The sequence below is a fragment of the Pleurodeles waltl genome, chromosome 9 (genome assembly GCF_031143425.1).
Source record: "Pleurodeles waltl isolate 20211129_DDA chromosome 9, aPleWal1.hap1.20221129, whole genome shotgun sequence".
Classification (NCBI taxonomy): Eukaryota; Metazoa; Chordata; class Amphibia; order Caudata; family Salamandridae; genus Pleurodeles; species Pleurodeles waltl.
Genome location: NC_090448.1, coordinates 964,887,482 through 964,908,826, shown reverse-complemented (window position 1 = coordinate 964,908,826; position 21,345 = coordinate 964,887,482). Strand labels below are relative to the sequence as shown.

General features: G+C 46.0%; 1 protein-coding gene across 3 annotated transcripts in view; it reads right to left on the bottom strand.

The window, feature by feature from the left end:
- The window catches only part of CEP128 (centrosomal protein 128), a 722,948-nt gene that overhangs the window by 610,808 nt on the left and 90,795 nt on the right, over positions 1 to 21,345 (bottom strand). For 2 of the 3 annotated variants that reach the window (XM_069208366.1, XM_069208365.1), the window contains exons 6-7: positions 20,248 to 20,339; positions 19,717 to 19,789 (exon numbers count right to left, since the gene is read on the bottom strand). In XM_069208366.1, the coding sequence (XP_069064467.1) occupies positions 19,717 to 19,789; positions 20,248 to 20,339 (165 nt within the window). Of the gene's footprint in view, positions 1 to 12,454; positions 12,657 to 19,716; positions 19,790 to 20,247; positions 20,340 to 21,345 lie in introns of those variants that run through there. The other variant, XM_069208367.1, reaches the window with a different exon arrangement.

Genomic DNA, 21,345 nt, shown 5'->3' with positions numbered 1-21,345 from the left:
TAATGGGTGCATGTGACGTCCAGGGCATGCCTACCACGTAAAACAGTCTTTTTTCACCTACAGTGGAGAGGCTTAAACAAGCTTGATGGAACCGGCTAAACCAAGCTCATCTTAAGGTTTTATTAGTTTCAGGAACAAGTACATTCTCCCAGGGGTAAAGTGTGGTGCTAGATAGGTAACAATGATGTAATGGCGGAGTTTGCCACCCTTAATTTATTAATTTTCTCCTTTCTGACAAAACCTTGTCAAACTCTTTGAGGTCTTACAACGTGCAAGCCCTGGAACGATGTGCTTTTTTAAATTAAAGTAGCAATGTTCTGTCCCAGTCCAGGTACAAATAACTGATTGACATATATTGAGTGCCTAAAATGATCTAAATTGTCCTAGAGGTAATAATCCAGAAATCATTCTAGGAGCTCACTCGTTCCTGACAGACCTACTACAGGCTGTATTTGACGGGGACATTAGGACCTATGTTACATTTTCTAGAAAGGTAGTAGAATGTCTGTAGCAAATTGGTTCTGCTGTGGCGTAGCTAGGGTAAGGGGGCAGTGGGCTGGATACACGTGAACACGTGTATCACATATATCCTGTCACAGAAGGGTCTATGCCAGGATTGGTGCTGACCTGGGGTAAGCCTTACAATATGAGTGGGCATTCATAGCGTTGTTCAGTAGGACTTAGGGGAAAATCTGTAGTGCTTTCACTATATTATGCATACAGGTGAAATGAGCCCTAAAGGACAGTTCTGTTCCACATAAGGCGTACACAATCCAGCAAGGTGTCAAACTAGGGTAAAACTTGCACGTCAAATTTTGAATTTGCCGTTTCCAACACACTAAGTCTACATCTTATGAGACATCGGGAATTGTCATTTTCTGTGGCTCAGCTCATAATCAGATTCCAGGCCTTTGTCCCCTCTCTTCCTGTGACAAGTTAATTACTGTGCTCCCCAACAGAGGGAACAAAGACTTCTCCGCTCAAAAGGAGCAATTATTAGTGATGGACCTAGTTGTTGGGACAGGTAAGAGGTGTGGGGAAAATCAGAATCTCGTAATTAGCTTGTCACGCTGTACCCAGGCTGGGACAACCCAGGCCCACACGAACAAAGGGGGACGGCCAAATCTCTGGAGCCAACACAGAAGGGGATCATCGTTTAGGTTTTTATGGGAAGGGATCAGGTAGTCATGTCAGCTAGGGGTGGAACTGATGCCCTGAGGGTTAGGTCAGGAGTGGGGGATGATGTGGCTTCCTAGGACTAGCTAGGGATGCCTGGCATCTAGAACTTTCCACACCCACTTAAGAACCCCTGAACTAGGAACAGACAGTTAAAAAGACGGTGGACCATTGTTGTGACCACTGTTGAAAGGTTACCCAGCTGTAAGAAGAATACACCTGATGCCCTGCAAGGATGGACTAAGGACACTTACTTCAGGTGACCCCCTATGACTAGGATGGGTCTCTCCAGGGCCAGTGGTACTGGCCACCTTACTCCCTCTGAGGACCAGTTGCAGGAAAGACATGGGCTCCCCTGCCCCACCTCAGAAGCTCTGTAAGACAGACAGGAGTCTCCAGGCACTAAGTGCAGCAAGGAGGGTGCTTTGCTGGGTGGTATAGAGGGGCTGCACAAGATGCCCGCCATCAGCAGGTGAGGAGCACCAGATGGCTCACCAAGAGCAAAAGGAACCAATGATGAACAAAACTGGCCCAACAGGGCCAGAGATATGGCTCATCAAAGATTATGAATTTTGAAAGAGAAAGGAGGGAAAAAAAAAAAAAAACAAGCACATGAAAGTCCGCTGCACTTGAAAAATTACCCCAAGTGTGGGCCAAGGAAGGGGTCGGCATATCATTAACTATTCATTTTATTATATGGGGAGAAAGGCGAGGCGTGCATGGGGCCTTCCTCCTTGAGCTTCTTTTGGCCCCTGGAACCCTACTTCCCCAGGACCTGACCCAAGTATTTCTCTTCCGGGGACCCCCCAATCCCATAAATCAGAGAAGACCAGCAGCTGGAGCACCACCCTCTCTCTTTCTTCAGCCCCTAATTTAGGAAAAGTAACCCTACCTCTCCCAGGGGATTACATCCCTGACCATGGGAAATTCATCATTGGTTTAAGCACTCGCTGGAGCATTTGATCACGGACTCTGGACTGTGGAGACCCTAGTTATACCCGCATTTTGTGACCTGAAACACGTAAAGAAAGACTCTGGCACATTTTTGTATCTGTATTGAATACAAAGGGTTATTAATGTGTTGGTGATGGACAATGTAATACTGATCCCTAAAAGCAATGCATTGAAAGGTTATTGATTCCGTTGGTTTAATGGTGATATATTGGTGAATCCTAACATGCTTATTATTATTAATGTAGTAAGTCATTGACAAAGCCAGTAGGTCTGTCTTATTTAACCAACACCCCTTGCTTGATATTATGTTGCATGTGGTACAAATGTGTAGGCAGGAGGTATTGTAATTATGGAGTTCAGGGCCCATAAGTGCAATATTATTGTATAAGGATGTCACCAATTGCACTACCATCAATTGGAATGTATACATTTGTAATTCAATGTATATTATCTAGTAGTGTGTGTAGTAAATGTACTTTTCCTTTAAAAAAAAAAAAACACTGACTTAACAGTAATTTATTAAGTGATGTTGTTACTTGCCAGTGAATTGAGATAACTAGTCCACACCACCTCCCATGAGTAGGCCTTGGACTGCTCTGCTACCCTGAGTGAGTCAAGGGCTACAATGAGGTACTTAGTTCCCAGTAAGAAGACAATTGCAGTATTACTTACTTACACAGGACCCCCATCCTTTACAATTAACAACCCAATATGTTACAATGTTTAAACGGCTCTGGGACAAAACTAGCCTGAAACCCGCTCAAAGTGTGTGCAAGTGTGTCTCTGTGAGTGCATTTTTTGAGTGTATGTGTGTGTCTTTTGAACTCTGGATGGTCGGATGACAATCTCCAGCACTGCGTATGGGTCAAAACCCAGAAGAGACAGATACCACTAGGTTACACCTAAAGGGGGGGGGGCATGGTGAACAAAGCAGTAAATTTCTCCGTCACTTGAGATGAAAGGAACTGCACCTCTTAAAAAGCCTTAAGACGATGGTGAAGAAATATAACAAAAAACCACTGGGAAGCCAACTCAATGGCAAGAGGCCCTAAACTACTCCTAAGGAGCAGGACCCACAAAGAAGGTGAAGTTTCTGCCCACTTATCAATTCGCTGGAAGTTCTACTGTGTTCAGTAATATCTGAGCGGGATCGTGGCAGAGAACAAAATAAATTACTCACTCCATGCATAGAGAAGCCCTAGGGGGCAGGTTTGTACAATTAGTTTAGTTTATAGATTTGTAGAGCGCATGGCTACCCGGGGGCATCCCAGCGCTAAATTCCATGAACAATCCAGGACACTGCTTCAAGAAAGCGGCTTGCCAGCTATGACCTCAGGCCCAGCAGCTACTGTTCACCCATGAGTCACTGAGTCACAGTATATAAGCAGTTTTGGTCATGGCTGCCATCTACATATCCTAGTAGTAGTAGAAGAAATTCCGGTAGAAAAATTAAAAATTATATATATAATATATATATCAGTGTGTGTATATATATATATATATATATATATATATATATATATACACACACATATACACACACTGATGACGGTGTGATTCACACCTAGCAGTAGCCAAAGAAATAACAGGTGAATTCGAATTAACTGGGGCTGGCTCCTATGTCATCCAAAGAAAATCGGTTAGCCTCATCCCGGCCGTTTACCAGAGGGACTTGAAAGGGTAGGGGATAAAGTAATGCGAAGGGATATATGGTTAATCAGAGGGACGAAAAAACACGCATGCAGCTGTAGCCAAGATTGTGTGCAGCACCACATGATAGCATATTCCTTCAAAGCAAATATCTGTCGACGCAAGCAGGCAGGCGGTGCTTGTGCCGCACTGCAAGGAGCAGGCAGGCCCTTTGTGCGAATGACCCCTTCGAACCACTGCAGGCGGTTCCAGGGTGAAAGGACCGGGATTCCTTAAAGGGCTCAAAGCCGGGGATGCAGAGGTGGTCAGGCAGCCGAACGTCTCCTCGTGGTTTATTTTAATGGGACCAAGCACACTGGGACGGATCGAAAACGGTCAGTTCCGCTGTGTACAGGCAATAACACGCATGTCAGGGGAACTCAGGCAGCGTCTGGTGGCCCACAGCCAAAGTACCATTCAGCACCTCTAAGGTGAATGTCCTAAACGTATTTTTAACTAAAAACCCTGACTTTCTACTTTCAAATCCGCGAGACTGCTAGTAAAATCTGGCAGTGCAGGTGGAATCGATTCTAGTATCGATAAACCAGGCTACTCCAATTTGAGTCTGCCACGAACCTCCACGGGTTCTGGTTTATCCTAATTGAGATCAGGGACCTCATAACGTCGAGACAACAGGTGCTTTTCATGCTCATTGAGCACCCTTAGTCTGTTCACATCGGGCTTCTCATGTGGAAAGAATACAGATTTATGGCAGTAAAGACAATGTATGGATAAAGTATATGGGCTAAGGTAAACTATGATATGGGGGGGCCTAGACTGGCAGGTACTCGACTTCAGTGTACACATACCTGTGCACCTAAATACACTAGACTTGCGCCCCTTCATGCAGCATTAGGGCTGAATCCTCAGCAAACTGCTTTTGTATCTAGCATAAAATGCCAGGTACATAATTTGCAGCAAGGAGAATGCGATTTGGAAGGATTTAGAGAGACCAATGCCAAAGCAAAGGCGATTACAGCGCGGAATTCACTGGTGTACTGACGCTCGTGTCTCAGGAAGGGCCGTTCACGCACTGAGACCAAAATGAATTCGGATTGAATTTGGCTACAGGGCGCCACCTGCTGTAAAATGTGAATATCTGCTAGCATTGTGATCAAGAAAATATTAAACTCAGGACAAGCATTTACAAAACCATGTATTGTAGTTCACTGTACTTATTTTATTGAGCGGAATAAAAAGGAGACCCAAAAATAAACCCTTTCGTTTATTTATTTCACAAATTGAAATAAAAAGCGCTTCATAAAAAAAAATAAAAAAATAAAAACTCACCTGCCACTGTAACCTTTCACAGAACTGTTCATGTTTAGTTCTCGGCCGCTTGTTGGAAAGACCTATTGCTATTGTTTCCAATACATAACATATCTTTAGAATAAGCTTTGAGTGATACCTTTATTGTTGTTGTCTACTTCAAGTGTCTCCTGGTTTTCTTCTCCTTTCCAAGGAGCCCAGAAGTAGCAAAGTTTTGCAGGCTGCTTGCTTTCCATTTTATTACGCTCATGGGCACTTCAGGCTTTGCCTACATAGCGCTTGCGCTGTGTTTGTGAACTCTACTGTATTTTAAATAAATCTTAAAAAAGGCCAACGTCCCCCCCATTTCCATTATTTCCTGTGCTTGCCACTTAATTTTCTCCATTTCTTTTGGCTGTTGCACTATTTTCTTGCGTTTACCAATTCTTGTTCCAAGTGCGCTTGCTCTTATCCGAGGCCCAAGTACTGTGTTCATCCGTTTAGGTTTCGAAACTTCTTTTCTTAATTGATTTGCTACTTTACACTTAGCTGCGAACACCAATATTAGAGCGCTTCACAGGCACCGACATTAAATGATTTGCAAAGAAACGCTGGACGTTGTGCCTCATTCCGAAACTCAAACCCAATGGCACTCACCAGTCCCCCCAGGGCAATACACACTCACCAGTCCTTCTGGGGCCAAAACAGGCATCTATTCTAGTTGTCATACAAGTTGGGGCCTGGCTAGGTGAATGTCTCTTTTTTTTTTTTTCTCTCTTTTTATTTTATTTATCATATATCTTACAGTGATTCTAATATATGTTGACGCATCGTTGCTCCAAGTTACTTCACTTCGAGAACATCTCGTTATATGTCACAGTGTAGTAACAGATCTCTTAATCAACATTCGAAGGAAAAGAGATAACAGTAAAGTGCCATATGACTGAGAAAAAAAGTTCATTGGCCAGGGGACTGAACACAAGTCCGGTAGGGGATGGGAAGAGAAGGGGGGCCACAGAGGAAACCAGCGAGGAAGAGGGCGCAGTGAGAGATAAGAGGGAATAGCGCAGCGCGGCGCGGCGAGAGACGCTAGTGCCACACATCCGGGCAGGCCTGCGCTGTATTTATTCAAGTAAGCAAGTGCTCTGGCCCGGCGACCAGGGCTCCCCAGTCGGCCCCGCAAACGCCAGTCCACACAAATACGGTGATCTCGAATCAAGGAGGACGGGTGTCGTCTTTTTCTTCCAGCTGGTCTATAAAGGAATCCCATGTGTCCGCCAACTTGACCACCACCCCGCTGTCACGTAGTGGGTGTAGTACCTGTGCCTCTGCTCTGGCCCAGTGTAATGGGTCAGATGACCAGCGATGTATGTCCGGGACGCTGGGTGACTTCCACTGTATCACTATAAGGCGTTTAAATATGACGAACGCAAGGTCCGTGCATCTGTGCTTCTGTTTCTCCCTCCCACACCTACAGCGCATCCCTAGTAGACCGGATTCAGGAGTAGGGGATAAGGGTAATCCCGACCAGATTGCTGTCTTTGCCGTAACATCATGCTATGCATGGAGTACCAATGGGCAACTCCACGTCATGTGGAAAAAATCTGCTTCTGAATTCCCGCATCTCGGGCAGTCAGGATTAGATTGTGGGAGCATAAGTTTTATCCTGGCTGGGGTTAGATACGTGTGGTGTAGGTAGTTAAATTGAGTATACCGGAAGCGGGCATTTCGTGATACCTCCCGTGTAATTGTGAGAGCTGTGAACCACGATTGTGCATTTAAGCGTGAGAGCAAGGCAGTCTCCCATCTAGTCTTAGCTTGTGTCTGCACCTCCTCGGGACAAGCTTGGAATGTTTTGTATATCCAGGAGATGTCTGATAGTGTACCCGAACCTAACAGCAGCTCATGTAGAACCGGTAATGTTTGTGGTTCGTTTTTGCCGTTCCCCCATGTGTTGCGCACCAGTCGTTAGTGTCCCATGCGTGATTAACCCACCCCATCCTAGATTGTGTGCTTCTGCTAATGCCTCGTATGACAGAAGTCATCCCCCCCTCAAAGAGTTCTCCGATAGTGTGAATGCCTTTTGCAGTCCAAGCTACCAGTCCTAGTTGTCCACATATTTTGTCTACCCCGTGATGGCTAGTAATGGAATCTTAGGTGAGTACGGCCGGGCCCGCCGTCCCACCATCACGTATCGGCGCCGAACCCGGTCAGCCACTCTCATCAGAGTATTACTGTATTGCGGCGGGCCCCCCGACCGACAAGCCATCTCAACACATCTGAGTGTCCCAAAGTTGCGCCCACCATGCCGCCCCTCTGGGCCGAAGGGGTCGTTCAGCCAGTTCATAATCCAGTGTATTTGTGCTGCAGCATAGTATAAATCGAACTGCGGTGCACCCATTCCCCCATTCTCCAACGGAAGATAAGTCTTGGCTAAGGCCACTCAGCGGCGTCCCCCTCCCCACATCAAGAAGATCAGTAAGCTAGTCAGCGGTATGAAGAAATTCTTGGAAATCACGAGCGGTAGAGCAGAGAAGTAATACAGTATTCGGGGAAGGATAATAATTTTAGCTATTGCTACTCTTCCTAAGGGTGAGAGTAATAGTGAGCACCAAAATGGCAACGAGCCTCTTATTGACCTGATCGTCCAGTCCAGATTCCCCTCCCTAAGATCTAAGTCATCATGATATATATGTACCCCTTATTACTTAAAAGTAGTGTAACTCCACTGCAAGTTGTGCGTGGAGAGCGTGTCACTCTGTGGGCCTGGGATCGGCCGCATCGGGAATAAGCATGATTTTGACCAAATTACACATAGGCCGGATAAGTCGCCAAAGTAGTCCAAAAGTTGTAGCAGGTTCGGAAGGGACTCGGAACAGTTGCGAAGATATATTAGTGCATCATCCGCATAGAGGGAGATGATTCGATAATCACCTCAGTCTGGGATTCCCCAGCGTGTGGCCTCAGTGCGCAGCCTTGCTGCGAGGGGCTCGATTGCTAGTACGAATAGGAGTGGCGATAGGGGGCAACCTTGTCGGGTGCCTCTACCTATTGTGAACTCCTCAGATAAGATCCCGCCGGTCTTGACTCTTGCTTTTGGGCCTGCATATAGGATTGATAGCCAGCGCATGAACGTGTCGCCGAATCCCATGTGTTTCAGTGCCGCCATCAAAAATGGCCAACCTAGAGTATTGAACGCCTTTGACGTCCAGGGAGACCGCCACACGCGCTTGGTCTGTTTTCGGGGTCTCAGCTATAAGCCTTAAGAGGTTTCTGATATTAATGAAGGTGCTGCGTCCAGGCATGAAACCTGACTGATCCGGGTGGACCAGTATGGGCATCAGTGGGAGGAGCCGACTCACCAGCACCTTCCCCAGCAATTTGCAGTCTGAGTTCAGCAGTGACTGGGGGCGGTAGGATCAGACGTCCAGGGGATCCCGGCCCTTTTTGTGGAGGACTACTATTATTGCTTTGCGTTGTGACTGAGGGAGGCGGCCTAATTTGTACGCCTCCTTTAGCATTTCTAAGTAGGGCGTGAGCGTCTGCACCGAGAAAGTTTGGTAATACTCAACTGGTAACCCGTCCCCCCCGGAGCTTTATTGTGGGCTAATTGTCGCAAGGCTTGTTGTATCTCGTCCATTTCTATGGGTTTGTCCAATTCTAGTAACTGTGACTCTGTTAAGCGAATTAATGGAGAGGCCTGGAAGAATTCCCTCATCTGTTCCAGGGGCAGAGGAGGTCCGGCCTTGTACAGAGTGCCATAGTATTGTCAAAAAGCATCATTAATCTCTGTCTGTGTGTTAACTATGGCTCCTGTGACTAGGCGGATGGCGCTTATGGGGGTATGTTGTTGTTCACCTTTCACTAACCAGGCCAATAGCCTGCTAGAGCGGTCTCCCTCAGCGTGCAGTCGAGCTGAGTGATGACGATAGTCACATTTTCTTAAGTGCACATCAGCCTCAGCTTATTGTTTTTTTTTAGTTCGACATTATCACCTTGGTCACCATCGCCCGTCGCCGCCCTGCGCTCCGCAACCTCTCCTCAATATTGTGTAGTTCTAGGGTTAATGTGCGCCGAACCCCCCCCCCCCGGCCGCCCCAATGCTCATACCCCTTACCACTACCTTGTGCCCGTCCCACTCAATCGCCCGTGATGATACCAACTGGTTGTTTATTTCAAAGTAGGAGTCTATGTTGTCTGCCAGCTTTGCGCGGAAGGGGGGTCATGTAACAGGGTAGGCTGCAAGCGCCAGGTGGGAATGCATGTGATCGGCCTACCCCACCTCAGTGCGGTGATCAGGGGGCAGTGGTCCGACAGAGCCTTAGCCAAATACGATGCACTGTGCAGGAGGTGTGTAATCTCACCGGAGAACAGCAATAAGTCTATCCAAGTGTGAAGGTGATGCACCGGAGAGTAAAAGGAGTATTCTCTGTCAATAGGGTTTAAGCCCCTCCAAGCGTCATGTAGTCTCCTCTCTAACATCCAGGTCCGCAGCACCTGAGAGAGTCACCTGCTATGAGCGCCTTCGAGCAGGGGGTGGGATCTATCCAAAGCTACATCTGGTACACTACTGAAATACCCTCCCCAAATAATGGCCATTGACGGGTCATGTGACAGTAGCGAAGAGGTGGACAGCAGAAAGTCTCCCTGCCCAGTGTTGGGTGCATATACGTCAGTTATAGCCAGCTGTTTACCATTTAGTTCCCCTGCCAGGTAGACATATCTGCCATCTACCTCTATCTGTGTGTTTTTGACCTAATAGGGGACTCCTGGGCCGATCCATATCAACACCCCCCTTGCATACGCTGATGTTCTAGTACCATAAATCGCACCTGACCACCTCTTGCCAATATTACCCAGTTTGTGATCAGTGAGGTGGGTCTCTTGAAGTATGGCTATATGTATTTTATGACGTTTGAGGTAGGCGTATACTCTGCGGCTTTTAGTGATGTTAGCCAGCCCCCTCACGTTCCAGGTTCAAATGTTATAAGTCGTCATGATTTGTTGTGGTTGTAGTATATCGCAGCACCTTCCACTGAGCAGGGGCCCACCGCACCCCGGGTCCCGCCTCCCCACCCCAGCCCCCATCTACCCCGCGAACGTAAAAGAATTGGCACATGAAAGAAAGATAGAGAAAGAAAATACAACTTACAGTAACTAAAGCAACATTAAACTGTGAGGCACAACCAGTGCCAGCGAAGGCACTAGTCCAAGCAAGTTGCATTCGGTAACCCATGTGGGTGCAGGGGCGCAATTGGGATAGGGTCCAGGACGGCTCGTGCCCCGCGGCCCATGTGAGTGATCTTGCTTCCCTTGTGGACTCGGACGTTTCATCTTCCAGTCGCCTTCCTCCCAGTGAGGTGACAGCCGATGTAGCAGCCCGCTCCGGCCGCGTCCCCGACCGGGGGGAGTGTACATGTCCGGGCCGCAGAATCTGGACTGGAGGAACTCCGATCAGACCAAGAGTGTCTTAAGATGCCCCTTTATGTTACGAAGAACTAAGATCTCCAAAACGCCTCAGTTCACATGCGATATCTCAGATATCACTGGCCTTGAGTGGTGTGAGCTCAGTACCAAATATAAGAGGCGATGAAGGGGGACTATGTTGGCTCCGTAGTGAGTCTGAGTCTGTGTTTCTAGCTTCGTTTCTGAGCAGTGTTTGCGTGGTCACAAACATGTTGGCCTCCTTCAAGGCTTGTGCCTGTTCATCCACTGCCTGTGACTTGGACGGGCGTGCCGTAGTCCCAGTGCCCGTTCTCTTCTTCCTCCAGGGGCGTTGGGCGAGCCATTACCCTTGTCCGTCGCTCTCCTCGACAGGGTCCACCAGGCCTTTAGCATGTAGCCATGTCCATGCGTCCTCCGATGTCAGGAATAAAGGGGTCCTGTCGCCATCCACCACTCGCAGTCTGGCTGGAAACATGAGGGAGTAAGACATATTTTTATCTCTTAGCACCTGCTTCACTTTGATGAAAGTGGCACGTCTGCGCTGAACATCCACCGTATAATCTGGATAGGCCGTGAGCACTGTGTTCTCCATGTTGACAGGGCCTAGAGTCCGAAAGCCTTGTAGGACCTGATCCCTGTCGCGGTAGTTCAAGAATCTCGCAATCAAAGGTCAGGGAGGAGCACCGGGACGGGGAGGCCACCCTGGGATCCTGTGAGCTCGCTCCACCACCAGCAAAGGTGATGCATTCTGTAGTAGTACAGTGTCCTTCAGCCAACGTTCCAAGAACAGTTCCGCATTGGGGAGCTCCGTGCGCTCCGGAATACCCAAGAACCTGACGTTGTTTCGGCACGAGCGGCCCTCTGCATCCTCGGCTCGTCTTTGCAGCAGTGTTATTTCAGCTTCCATGCTTCTGAGTTGAGCTTTCATGTCAGTGATATCAGGCTGAGAATTTTCAAGTACAGATTCAGTGGTGGTGACCCTGTCCGCCAATTTGCGTGTTCTACGATGGAGGATGTTAACTTCCATTACTACCGAGTCTATTTTCGCCTCCAAAGAGGTCTTGGTGTCCAATACCGCTTGCAGTACCTTACCAAACTGCGCGGAGTGGGTAGCCAGGGTTTCAGTCATCCTGCGCAGGGAACCGGCTTGGGTGTTTATGTCCCCCTCTAGGGGTGAAGTCCCGGCCATGGCGCTAGGGTGTCCCTTCGGGGGCTTCAGTTTGACCATGGCTGCTCGCGGTACTACCGCTTTATCTGCAGGTAATGGCACTGGAACAAAGGCTTGCGGTGTATGGCACGTTCTACACAAAGTCCACTGCAGGGTACAACTCTCCCACAGACTCTCCTGGCCCGGACAGACACAGGGAAGCTAGGCCGTCCCTCCACTTAAGCCTCACCTGGATACTCCATATGTATGTCGCCTTGTGTAGAAACCGTAGGGGGAGACTCATGAGTAGCTCTTCCAGAAGCGGCAGGGCCTGGAATGACTGCAAATCAGGCTGTGACGTGGAAGAGATGTCACCTAAGATGTTACGCGGGCCTACTATTCTCTGTCATCCTCTCAGTCCCCGTCGACAAGCCACCCAGTCCGAAGTCGGCATTGGTGGTCCTGTAGCCAAGGACGCGGACGAGAGAGGGTGGCTTATGAAGGGGCAAGGGTGGGTACTCTCCGAGTGGTGGGGCCACCGCGCCTCCGGTGCCTCTGGATCAGAGGAAGTGGAGATCGCGGACCCTTCGTCCCCTCACGGGGGAATCTGACCTCTTGATGCGCCGCGGCACTTCCGCACCAAGTGCAAAGTCCAGCAGGCCCCACCGGGCCTCTCCAGGGTCAGTCCCGGGTTCATCCGGCGTCCGCTGCCGCTCCCAGCTGACCACCGTCTCGGGGGGCGCCCGCAGTGGGGCTCACCCGCGAGAGCACACACCCCCCCCCCCCCGCACTTACGCTGGGTCCGACGGCCCAACCTTGAGTCTTCACGAGGGCTCCCATGCGCCGATGCACAGCGGCCTCCTCCGTCATCGCCAGGTCCCCTCCTGCGCGAGTCGCATAATGACGGCGATCTTCCTTCACCTCACTCTCCTCCAGTCTTCTTCACCCGCTGCCTCTCACTCCTCCGGCGTCAGGCATCCGGGTTCCTCGGTTGTTGTAGCGGCAGCGCCCTGCGGTCCCCAGGTGAAGCGCCGCACCGCCCGCACTCCACTCGCGCCCAGGTTCGGGCTAGGCTCCGCCGCTAAAGTTGTTCATCTGAACTGGGCGGTCTCTCGGTAGACCACTGGGACGCCGATGTTTCGGTTGTACCTGGGCCGATATCCAGAGGCCTCGGGAACGGAGAATTTTCCAAATTATTGGTGGGCCGTGAGCGGAGCTTTTGCTCAAGCGTCTGCTCCGGCCGCCATCTTGGCCATGCCCCAGCAGAACGTTTCTCAAGATTTGGCTATTTATTTTTTTCCATTTTATAGCGTGCAAATTCGAACCAAAGGTTTTCGAGGCTTTACATAAGCAACAGTTACGTTACACAAGGACACACTCAGATTTTGGTAGGCACGGGGAGATTTAGTGATTTGCCCAGGATCACAGTGGCGGATTAACATTTTGAGACTCAAACCCGATTCCCCAGCTCCAAAATCGGCAGCTCTAGCCGTTATGTCACGTTCTCTCCCAGCTATACATGGCTTACTGTTTGTTTGCTAAAGAGTGAACTAATCCAGTCATGGTTTTCCTAGTCGCATTCGGATACCCATCATTTTCCTATTCACGTAAAACAGAACTCGGTAAGCAACTCGAGCATGAAATGTGACATGAGGTATTTAATTTGAGTTGAAAATGCATCGTTCCTCCGTACCAAACATATCTAAAAAAAAATTACATTGTCTAGTAGAACCTGTCCCATGCAGGCACGCTCTCTAAGAAATTATCCATCTTTTTATCTGAAAACATAGCTCAGCGGGTTAGAGCATCTACCTAAGTAATCATTATATCATTTCTGCTTGCCTGGGGTGGTTTTGAAATCTTTCAGGGTTGATTTAGCATTTCATGTTTCCGAGGTTTCTGATGTTTCAAGGCTTTGGCTGCAGCCACTACACAAATTCAAGTTATTATGAACAATTGTTTTTCGAATGTAAAACAGCTATACATTATAAAGTCCAAACACATAGTAGGGCGTGCCAAGTTCTTGAAATGCCCATGAGATACGCGATATGCGAAAGCAGTCCTGCATTTGAATTAATGGTAGTTTGCCTTACTGGAGTTCTTCAGTTATAATGGAACAGGGAACTCCAGCACTAGAATGGAAAGCCGGTCGATCTAGTAAGTCAGGACTGCCCAGGTATACCATATACCAAACCTCATGTGAGAACTCTGGGTTGGGACAGCTGACCACTTTGAAAACAATCACAGAAGGATGTCTACCACAGGCTGGATTTTACAAAGCAGTGAAACAGGCCTCAAAGCAAGGTTTGATGAGATGTGCAGATTTTAGTAACCGTCTTCTGAAACAGGTCAACCCCTTTCTCCATATTCCATGCATGCCAGACTGGGTAAACTCTGACTGCGTGGTGACCCTGTGCCCCCTGAGGAATGTTTACTTCCTGTTTTCAGCTTTACTGCGAGAGGCACTGCTTTCATGAGTAAACGATGATCTCCCCTGCTTAAAACTATGAAAAGATGAAGCCACTGCCACCTGGTCACACCACGTTTTCATTTGCTCCGGTTAGTAGGCGCTCCAGCCCCAGATATTTAAAAGAATAACCTGGAAATCGGATGTTGAACTGCATTGTTATTCAATTGACACATGCGATAAATAGCGTTTTCAGAAATCTCAAATTGTCCAATGCCAAGTGCTGCGGTAGCTGTGTCCGTTCCAGTGACTGTCTTGCTATTTCATTTGTAATCCTCCCTTGTTTAATAGGAAACACAAACAAATAAGTACTTGACTACAAAGAAAATACCAGAACTGAGCGAACTGGCAAAAGCAATTTTAAATTGTTTCAATATGGCCCCAGATATTTTTCGCCTTTTTTCTCACTCCGTCCCCTTCCCTTACACAGAATAATGACATAAGATGTGGCAGCACGATAGCCTTAAATTTGTTATTCAAGAACACCAGATTAACTCCAAGTCATCAAGGACACTATGTTCCGGTCCTGGACCCGCATTTAACAGCAGAATGCATTCTGAGATTTGTAGTGATGGTTTACTTCAATGGAAGCAGTTAAATTAAAGTTTAACACTACAAGGATTGGCAAAGCCAATAGGTTTAGTCTCTACGAAATCTATTGGTTTTGTCAATGTTTTATTAGACATGTCACACAGCAGCGCTAGGTGCGGTGCAGCATGTCTTAAAGTTTAAAAAAAGCTAGCACTGCAGTGTGCATGTCTAAAAAACATCGACAAACCAGTTTCGTAGAGGCGAAACCTATTGGTTTTGCCGATGCTTGTTCTTACTTCAAATTACTGATAAATGAAAATGGTCGCCATGCGTTGCTACATATCTGTACCGCACCACCCTGGGTAGAGCTCCTATGATTGCCTTGCTAATTACTGTGGACAAGTGGTGTCACTTATTCAGAGCCTCTGAGGCTCTGTGATTTAATATTCCATGCACTGCAGAAAAATCTCTGCGTAAGCCCTCTTTATTACCACCATCTTTGGGCTTTCTTCTAAATCCTGGTACTTGTCATGTTATATTGATTTGTATAGCACACTAATCACCTGAGAAGGTATCCAGTGCGTGGGCAGACGTGTAGGTTTGTGGTCCCCAAGATGCTTATAGAAAGAGCAAGTTTTTCAGCTTCTTGCTGAAGACCAGGGGACAGTAACTGATGTCCGACTACAAGGACTACAAGTGAGATCATCAACTTGCATTTAGGTGATGACCAAGCCTAGAGGGACTGTTACTGCTAATCTGTACTGATGCTTTTATGATTTTCGGAACAAAGAAAAAAAAGCCAGATCATGCGCCCCAACAACAACCAATACATGAAAATGAACCTTAAGAAACGGTTAGCGAAAACAGGAATGACAGTGTGAGTGACAATCCGCAGTGCAGTTACTGGCACACATGCAGCCTATGCTGTTCTTCACACAAAAAGCAAGCACCAAAAAGACTAACAGCCTTAGAGTTAGGCCCTACAGAGGGTGTCGGAATTAACAGTTATGAAATTCCCCATTTCCACCAGTATATCTTTCACTATATCATCCAGCATGGCTAGTTAGTCCATCCAGAATAGGGAATAACGTGTAAACCTACTTTTATTGGATAAAGGTATGCATGTGTATCCTTATTTCATATGGAATAACCAGTCCTTTTCCATTCCCATTGGCCACCATATCTGCAGATTGAGGCGGCGTGGGGGGCTGCGGGTCAGCAAGGGCATCTGGGACAGGGGAGGCTAGTGGCAGGCAGGTCTGAACCCTACATGCTCCTCCTCCTCCTCCTGGAAGGGGGTCATGTGGGCCCAAGACATTTGTGCAGGCAGTGCTGGCCCGAATACCACACAACTTTACCGGCTGGCTTCTTCTGTTGGTAAAATTAGCCATGGTTTTCCCAGTCTAGGTAAATCTAGGTGCAGGAACACAAGAACTCATCACCGGGTGTAGCAGCATTTCACCTCTGATATCACTCTGCTTGACTCATATTTGGGCCGTAGGTGACCCATGCATAAAGCTTCTTTCAGACATGTGACTTGCAAGTGGAAAAAGACATAACTTGTGTTTACAGTATTCAGACGTGATCCACAAACCGTGAAACAGCCATAAGTAAATGTGAGCTATAAGTACATGTAACCAAGAATTGTAGGCACTTGCTGGTACAAAACAGCAAAATCCAATAGTAATGATGGGATCTCTTCAAAGTTCAAACCTATAACTCAAATGTTCAGTGCTGCTGTAACAGTAGGGAAACACACCATACAACCCACCAGGGTGGGTGTCCCAAAAAATGACACAAATTGGATAACTTGTTTTTTACTGGAAAAAAGTCAATTAAAACATGTAAAATTCCACAAATCTACTATTCTTAAAACAAGGTCCATTGGGCAATTCAACTGACATAAATCATTATTCTTAATTTCTTGCACGAGTTTCTTTGCAAATTATGTATCTCTAATTCGGAGATGCTAGTGAATTACAACAGTGCACATGGATGGACAAGTCATTCATTTGTTTTGTGATTCAGGGCCGAAGTCCTGACAGATTTTACTAAAAAATGCTCCAAGTAATAATTTCTATAGAATCAAAAAAGAAAAAAAAAAAAAAAAAAAACACATAAAGAAGGGGGAGCCAGCTAATAAATTATAATTGCCATCCATTTCATAGATCATCTGTCACTCTGAGCTTTGCCCAACAAACGCTGCACAAGGCAACCTTGGGTAAATGTAAGCTTGGTTCTGTTTATTTCACTAACATGTTTATGCAGTGAATGCTTCAACACGTCTAAAGGCTTTACTAGATAAATTACAAACATATCACACCACACAGTTTTAATAACCGATTCAACAGTTAAAACTTCACTTCAAGTTGCAGATCGTGATCAATCTGTCCAGTATTGTCCTTAAACTTTAATCTCTCCATTTTAGGGTGGACAGTGATCGGTGTAGGCTGGCAAAGATACACCGGGGAACATGAAATGTGATCTGTTCCGGAGAACTGGACCCTGGCATCCTTTTGAGAAGAAGCGAGCAAACTTTTTCTGAGTTACCCATTAAGGAACGGGATGTTCATGCAAAGGGGAAGTCTTCTGAAATGGTCTAGGCTGTCTTTGTGCCTAGCACACTCCAGGTTCCAGGTAAAAGTTAGAATTTATTCATTCTTCATCAAGTTGGATCAATTGGAATTAGTTGTAATGCACGTCTAAATGACTGGAAGTGGAGGCTATGTTAGGGTTAGCATATTTCGAGGTTCTGCACAATGAGATTTTATTGGATTTCTTCATGACAGGGAAAGTAGTGATTTTGGTATGGAAACCGGAAATGAGAAACTGGAAATTCTTTTCATATGCGCCATAAAGTTGAAATTAAAAAAGAATTGCTGATTCTCAGTGAGCTCATGCTCGGCCACACACACAGACTACATTACAACAGTAACCTCTATGTAGAAGGCAGAAGGGATCTTTTAGTAAATTGTTTTCCAATATCTGCTGATAACTGAGGCATCATCCATAACTTGCAAGTAGTACAGAGGTTTGAGCCCGATCACTGCCCTTAGTACTGAGTGAAATGTATATTTTTCAGACAAACGGACCAGGAGCGTGCATAGTGTTGTGAAAGGGTTCCATTGAACGCACTTGCCACCCAAAATGGATCATCGTAACTCTGAGCAAGTTGCCTCTGAAATTGTGGTGGAGGCCTGACTCCAGAGAGAAAAACATGCGCCCTAAAACCCTGAAATCATGTCAGGATTTATCATAGTGCATCATACGTGATGTTACTCAGTGGCATGTGACAAACATGGGGCAAGGAGTTATCCTTCTAACCATTAAAGGTATAGGTTTTAAACAAGTCTAGAATGGTGACATTAAGAGACTGCAGACAAATTTGAGCATGTAGCCCAACTGCAACCATTATGGTGGGATCTTAAAGAACCAAATGCACATTGGTAGCATTTATAAATAGGAGCAGCATAAAAAAAGTAGGATTCCTGGATAGAAAAGCTAATATATTTTGGGCTTTGATTACCACATGACAGCTTCTGGAAAAAATATGAACAGGCAAGTGTAGCAAAGATGTGCACTACTGATTTAAATTCCATGTATAATGTCAGAGTTTGTGTATCTCCCCATCAGAGGTTATTGGGCCACTAATGGAGCATTTCCTTCCTCTGTTTAGCTTGGAGAAACAGGAGCTTCACGAATCTTCTAGCATCCTAACTAAGCACGTTTGGCCCATTTAAGCTCAACTCTGGCCATATGTGGCCTTCCCTCAATGGAGGATCATGGATGATGTCCATATTTCTATGAGGGCCAGGACATGTTGCACATGTTGTCGAACACCACGCTGATTGTGGAACTGGAGCTAGAATTCAGCATCCTCTAACTCCTAGTTGGAAGAGCAGTGTTACCTCAATACTGTTTTTTGTAAATGAAGGATGTACACAAGGCTAGGACAACTGCAGCTACTACACACCATTTATGGAATACATATTGTGCACACACTCTCCTGGACCCTTATTACAAACCTTCAGTAACTTATCGATCAGGACAATCTTGGACTTCCACCCAATATCATTAAACATTTTCCACATTAAACATTTCCTGAGAGCAATATGAGGAAAATAAAGCAGAAAGACTGAGGAAGAGATTAATGGGAAAACTATCACAATGGAAAAATCAGGAACATGCAAGAGTGAGATAAAGGGGCAGGGAGTGCCTGGTAGTAGATTAAACAGGCATGAGGTGGATTTAAGACTACGTAACTTTGGTATTCAGTGCACAGCATTTAAATGTACCAGGGTTCTGACCTCAGGTTTGGACACTGACACTCATTATTTCATAAATGAAGCACTGCTAAGGAACCCAGCAAAACAGACCAGAAGGAGGTCAGTCCCAGCTCAGAATTCTGTGATTTATGGAGAATACCTGTCCGATGATTAACAAGGGAGAAGTTCAAGTGGCTATCTAAAGTAATGTCATTTGAAAGTGTAAGTGGTGCAGTGGATACCGGTATACTCATATGTTAACCAAATAATGTATGTTGTGACTAAAGAGAAGCATTAATGTAAAAGATTTATTAAATGAGTGGTGCTAGACCTGGCATCCTTCACGTGCATTCCCCTAACTGTTGCCCTCTGACCTCCTGTTTTGCTGACTTCATTTTTGCTGGCATTAGGATTCTGGGCACTTTACCACTGCTGACCAGTGCTGAGTTGCAGGTGCTCTTTATCCTAAACGTTGTAACAATGGCTTATCCACAACTAGCATATTTGATTTACTCGTAAATCCCTATTAACGAGCACTGTATGTGCCCAGGTCGACCCTTAATCAGATGTAGAAAAATAATAAAATGAGTGGGCAGTAAAGTGAAGCCCTATACATACCAGAACCTGCGTTGGCTTCTGTAACGAACTATAGACTTTGTTTCTCGTTTCTGTGCTATACATGTTGGTTAATTATTTTGTTATTCTAAATGTTCCAAAGGGTTCCGAAATGTCAGCATGGAAGTACTGTACAAAAACTAGTTGTGCAGCAAATGAATCAACATTGCAGCTCTTACCGATTCTTGCCTTTGGGAATCACTGAGCCGCTCGGATAAATGCTCTAAAGTCTTTTTGGTTTCATCTTCTAACCTGTAGAAAGAAAGGTAAAAAAACTTAAAGGGGATCTGATCACTTTGGCTGACCTTCCAAAAGCAGAGCACTTTTGTCTGTAAGACAGACAGGCTGAAAACTATACAGACAATTGGAAATGTAGGTTACTTAGTACGTTATGCATGTCTGTATGAACGTATTGAGGTATTGACGCATGTACTCATATGGGATTTGTGTAGCATCAACCAAGCTGAAGGGCAATGAAAGAATATGTTGATTGATACAGACTACTGATTTTTTTTGATGACGAGGAGCAAAAGATGGGATTTAATAGCAGTTGACAGGGAAGTAATAGAAGAACCCTCTGACCTCATCTGCGAGCATCGAGAGAAGTAACTGCATTGCACAACTCATTCCAACCACATAGGCTGCATACACACCTGGCCTTGTACAACTGAACTGAGGTAAGAAGTAGGGAGTTTATGTGCCAGCCGTACCTTTTTCTTCTGTTAAATTCCCTGTTGAGGTCATCACCCATCCGCAGCTGCTCGCTGCTGAGGTCGCGGAGTGACTGGTGCAAAGAATGAACCTGGGTAAAAACAGAGACAGCATGGCAGTCATTTACACAGCGCCAAATGAGGAGGGTTTACTGATCTTGAACACCTGTCTCCATCATAAGTACATTAAATAAGTATATTTTTAATTATCTCCTCAGGGCCCAAGAAAACCTTATTCTGGTTATAAAATCCCATCATCCTCTCCACATCCTTAATTCTATCTTCCACCTAAAAGTAAAAGCCCTCATAACAAAAAGCTGGGTACTGTGTCTGAAGCACTTGGCTCTGTGAACGTGTCCTAGAATCATCTGTCTGAATATGTTCAGCTAATGAGGTTGAAATTAAGCTGAAAGAGAAGTAGTTTTAAGATTTCGAAAGTCTGAAGAAGAGTAGATCATCATGTACAGAAGCGCCATCAGAACTACAAAAGGCACCACCACTCCACACGCATAATTGATTTCCAATGCACTTGTGAAGAACTCCATAAAATTCTGACAGAATTCTGCAATCTAGTGTGCCAAAACACGCAAACCCACAATCACAATGTCAAGACTTCTGTGACAGAACGTCTGTTGAACTGATCTCAAAAATGAAAAAGATTGAAACTGACCTTAAGGAGAATGTGGAAAACACCACACAACCTAACCACCATAGAAAGACGCAATAATAATCATCCATCGATGCAACTTTCAATACCCTGTCACAAAAAGATTTCAGTGATATTATCATTCCAGCCAGACCACTAGGATCACCTAAAGTCCCGGTACGGCCAATCATCTTTAAAGATAAGCTCTGCAAAACCTGTGCAAGGGAGGGTAGCTAGATGCTTACTCAACAAGTCCTTGGAACTAGGTTCATTTCCATCTGCGCTGAAAACCTCCTACATTAGACCTCTCCCCAAAAAGAAAAACCTTGACCCATCCATTCCAGCAAACTATAAGACATTATTGAATGGGCTATTTTCAGGAAACATTTTTAGAGAGCACTGTTTACTCAACTCTCAAACTTTACAGTGCATAATGACCTGATATGAGACTA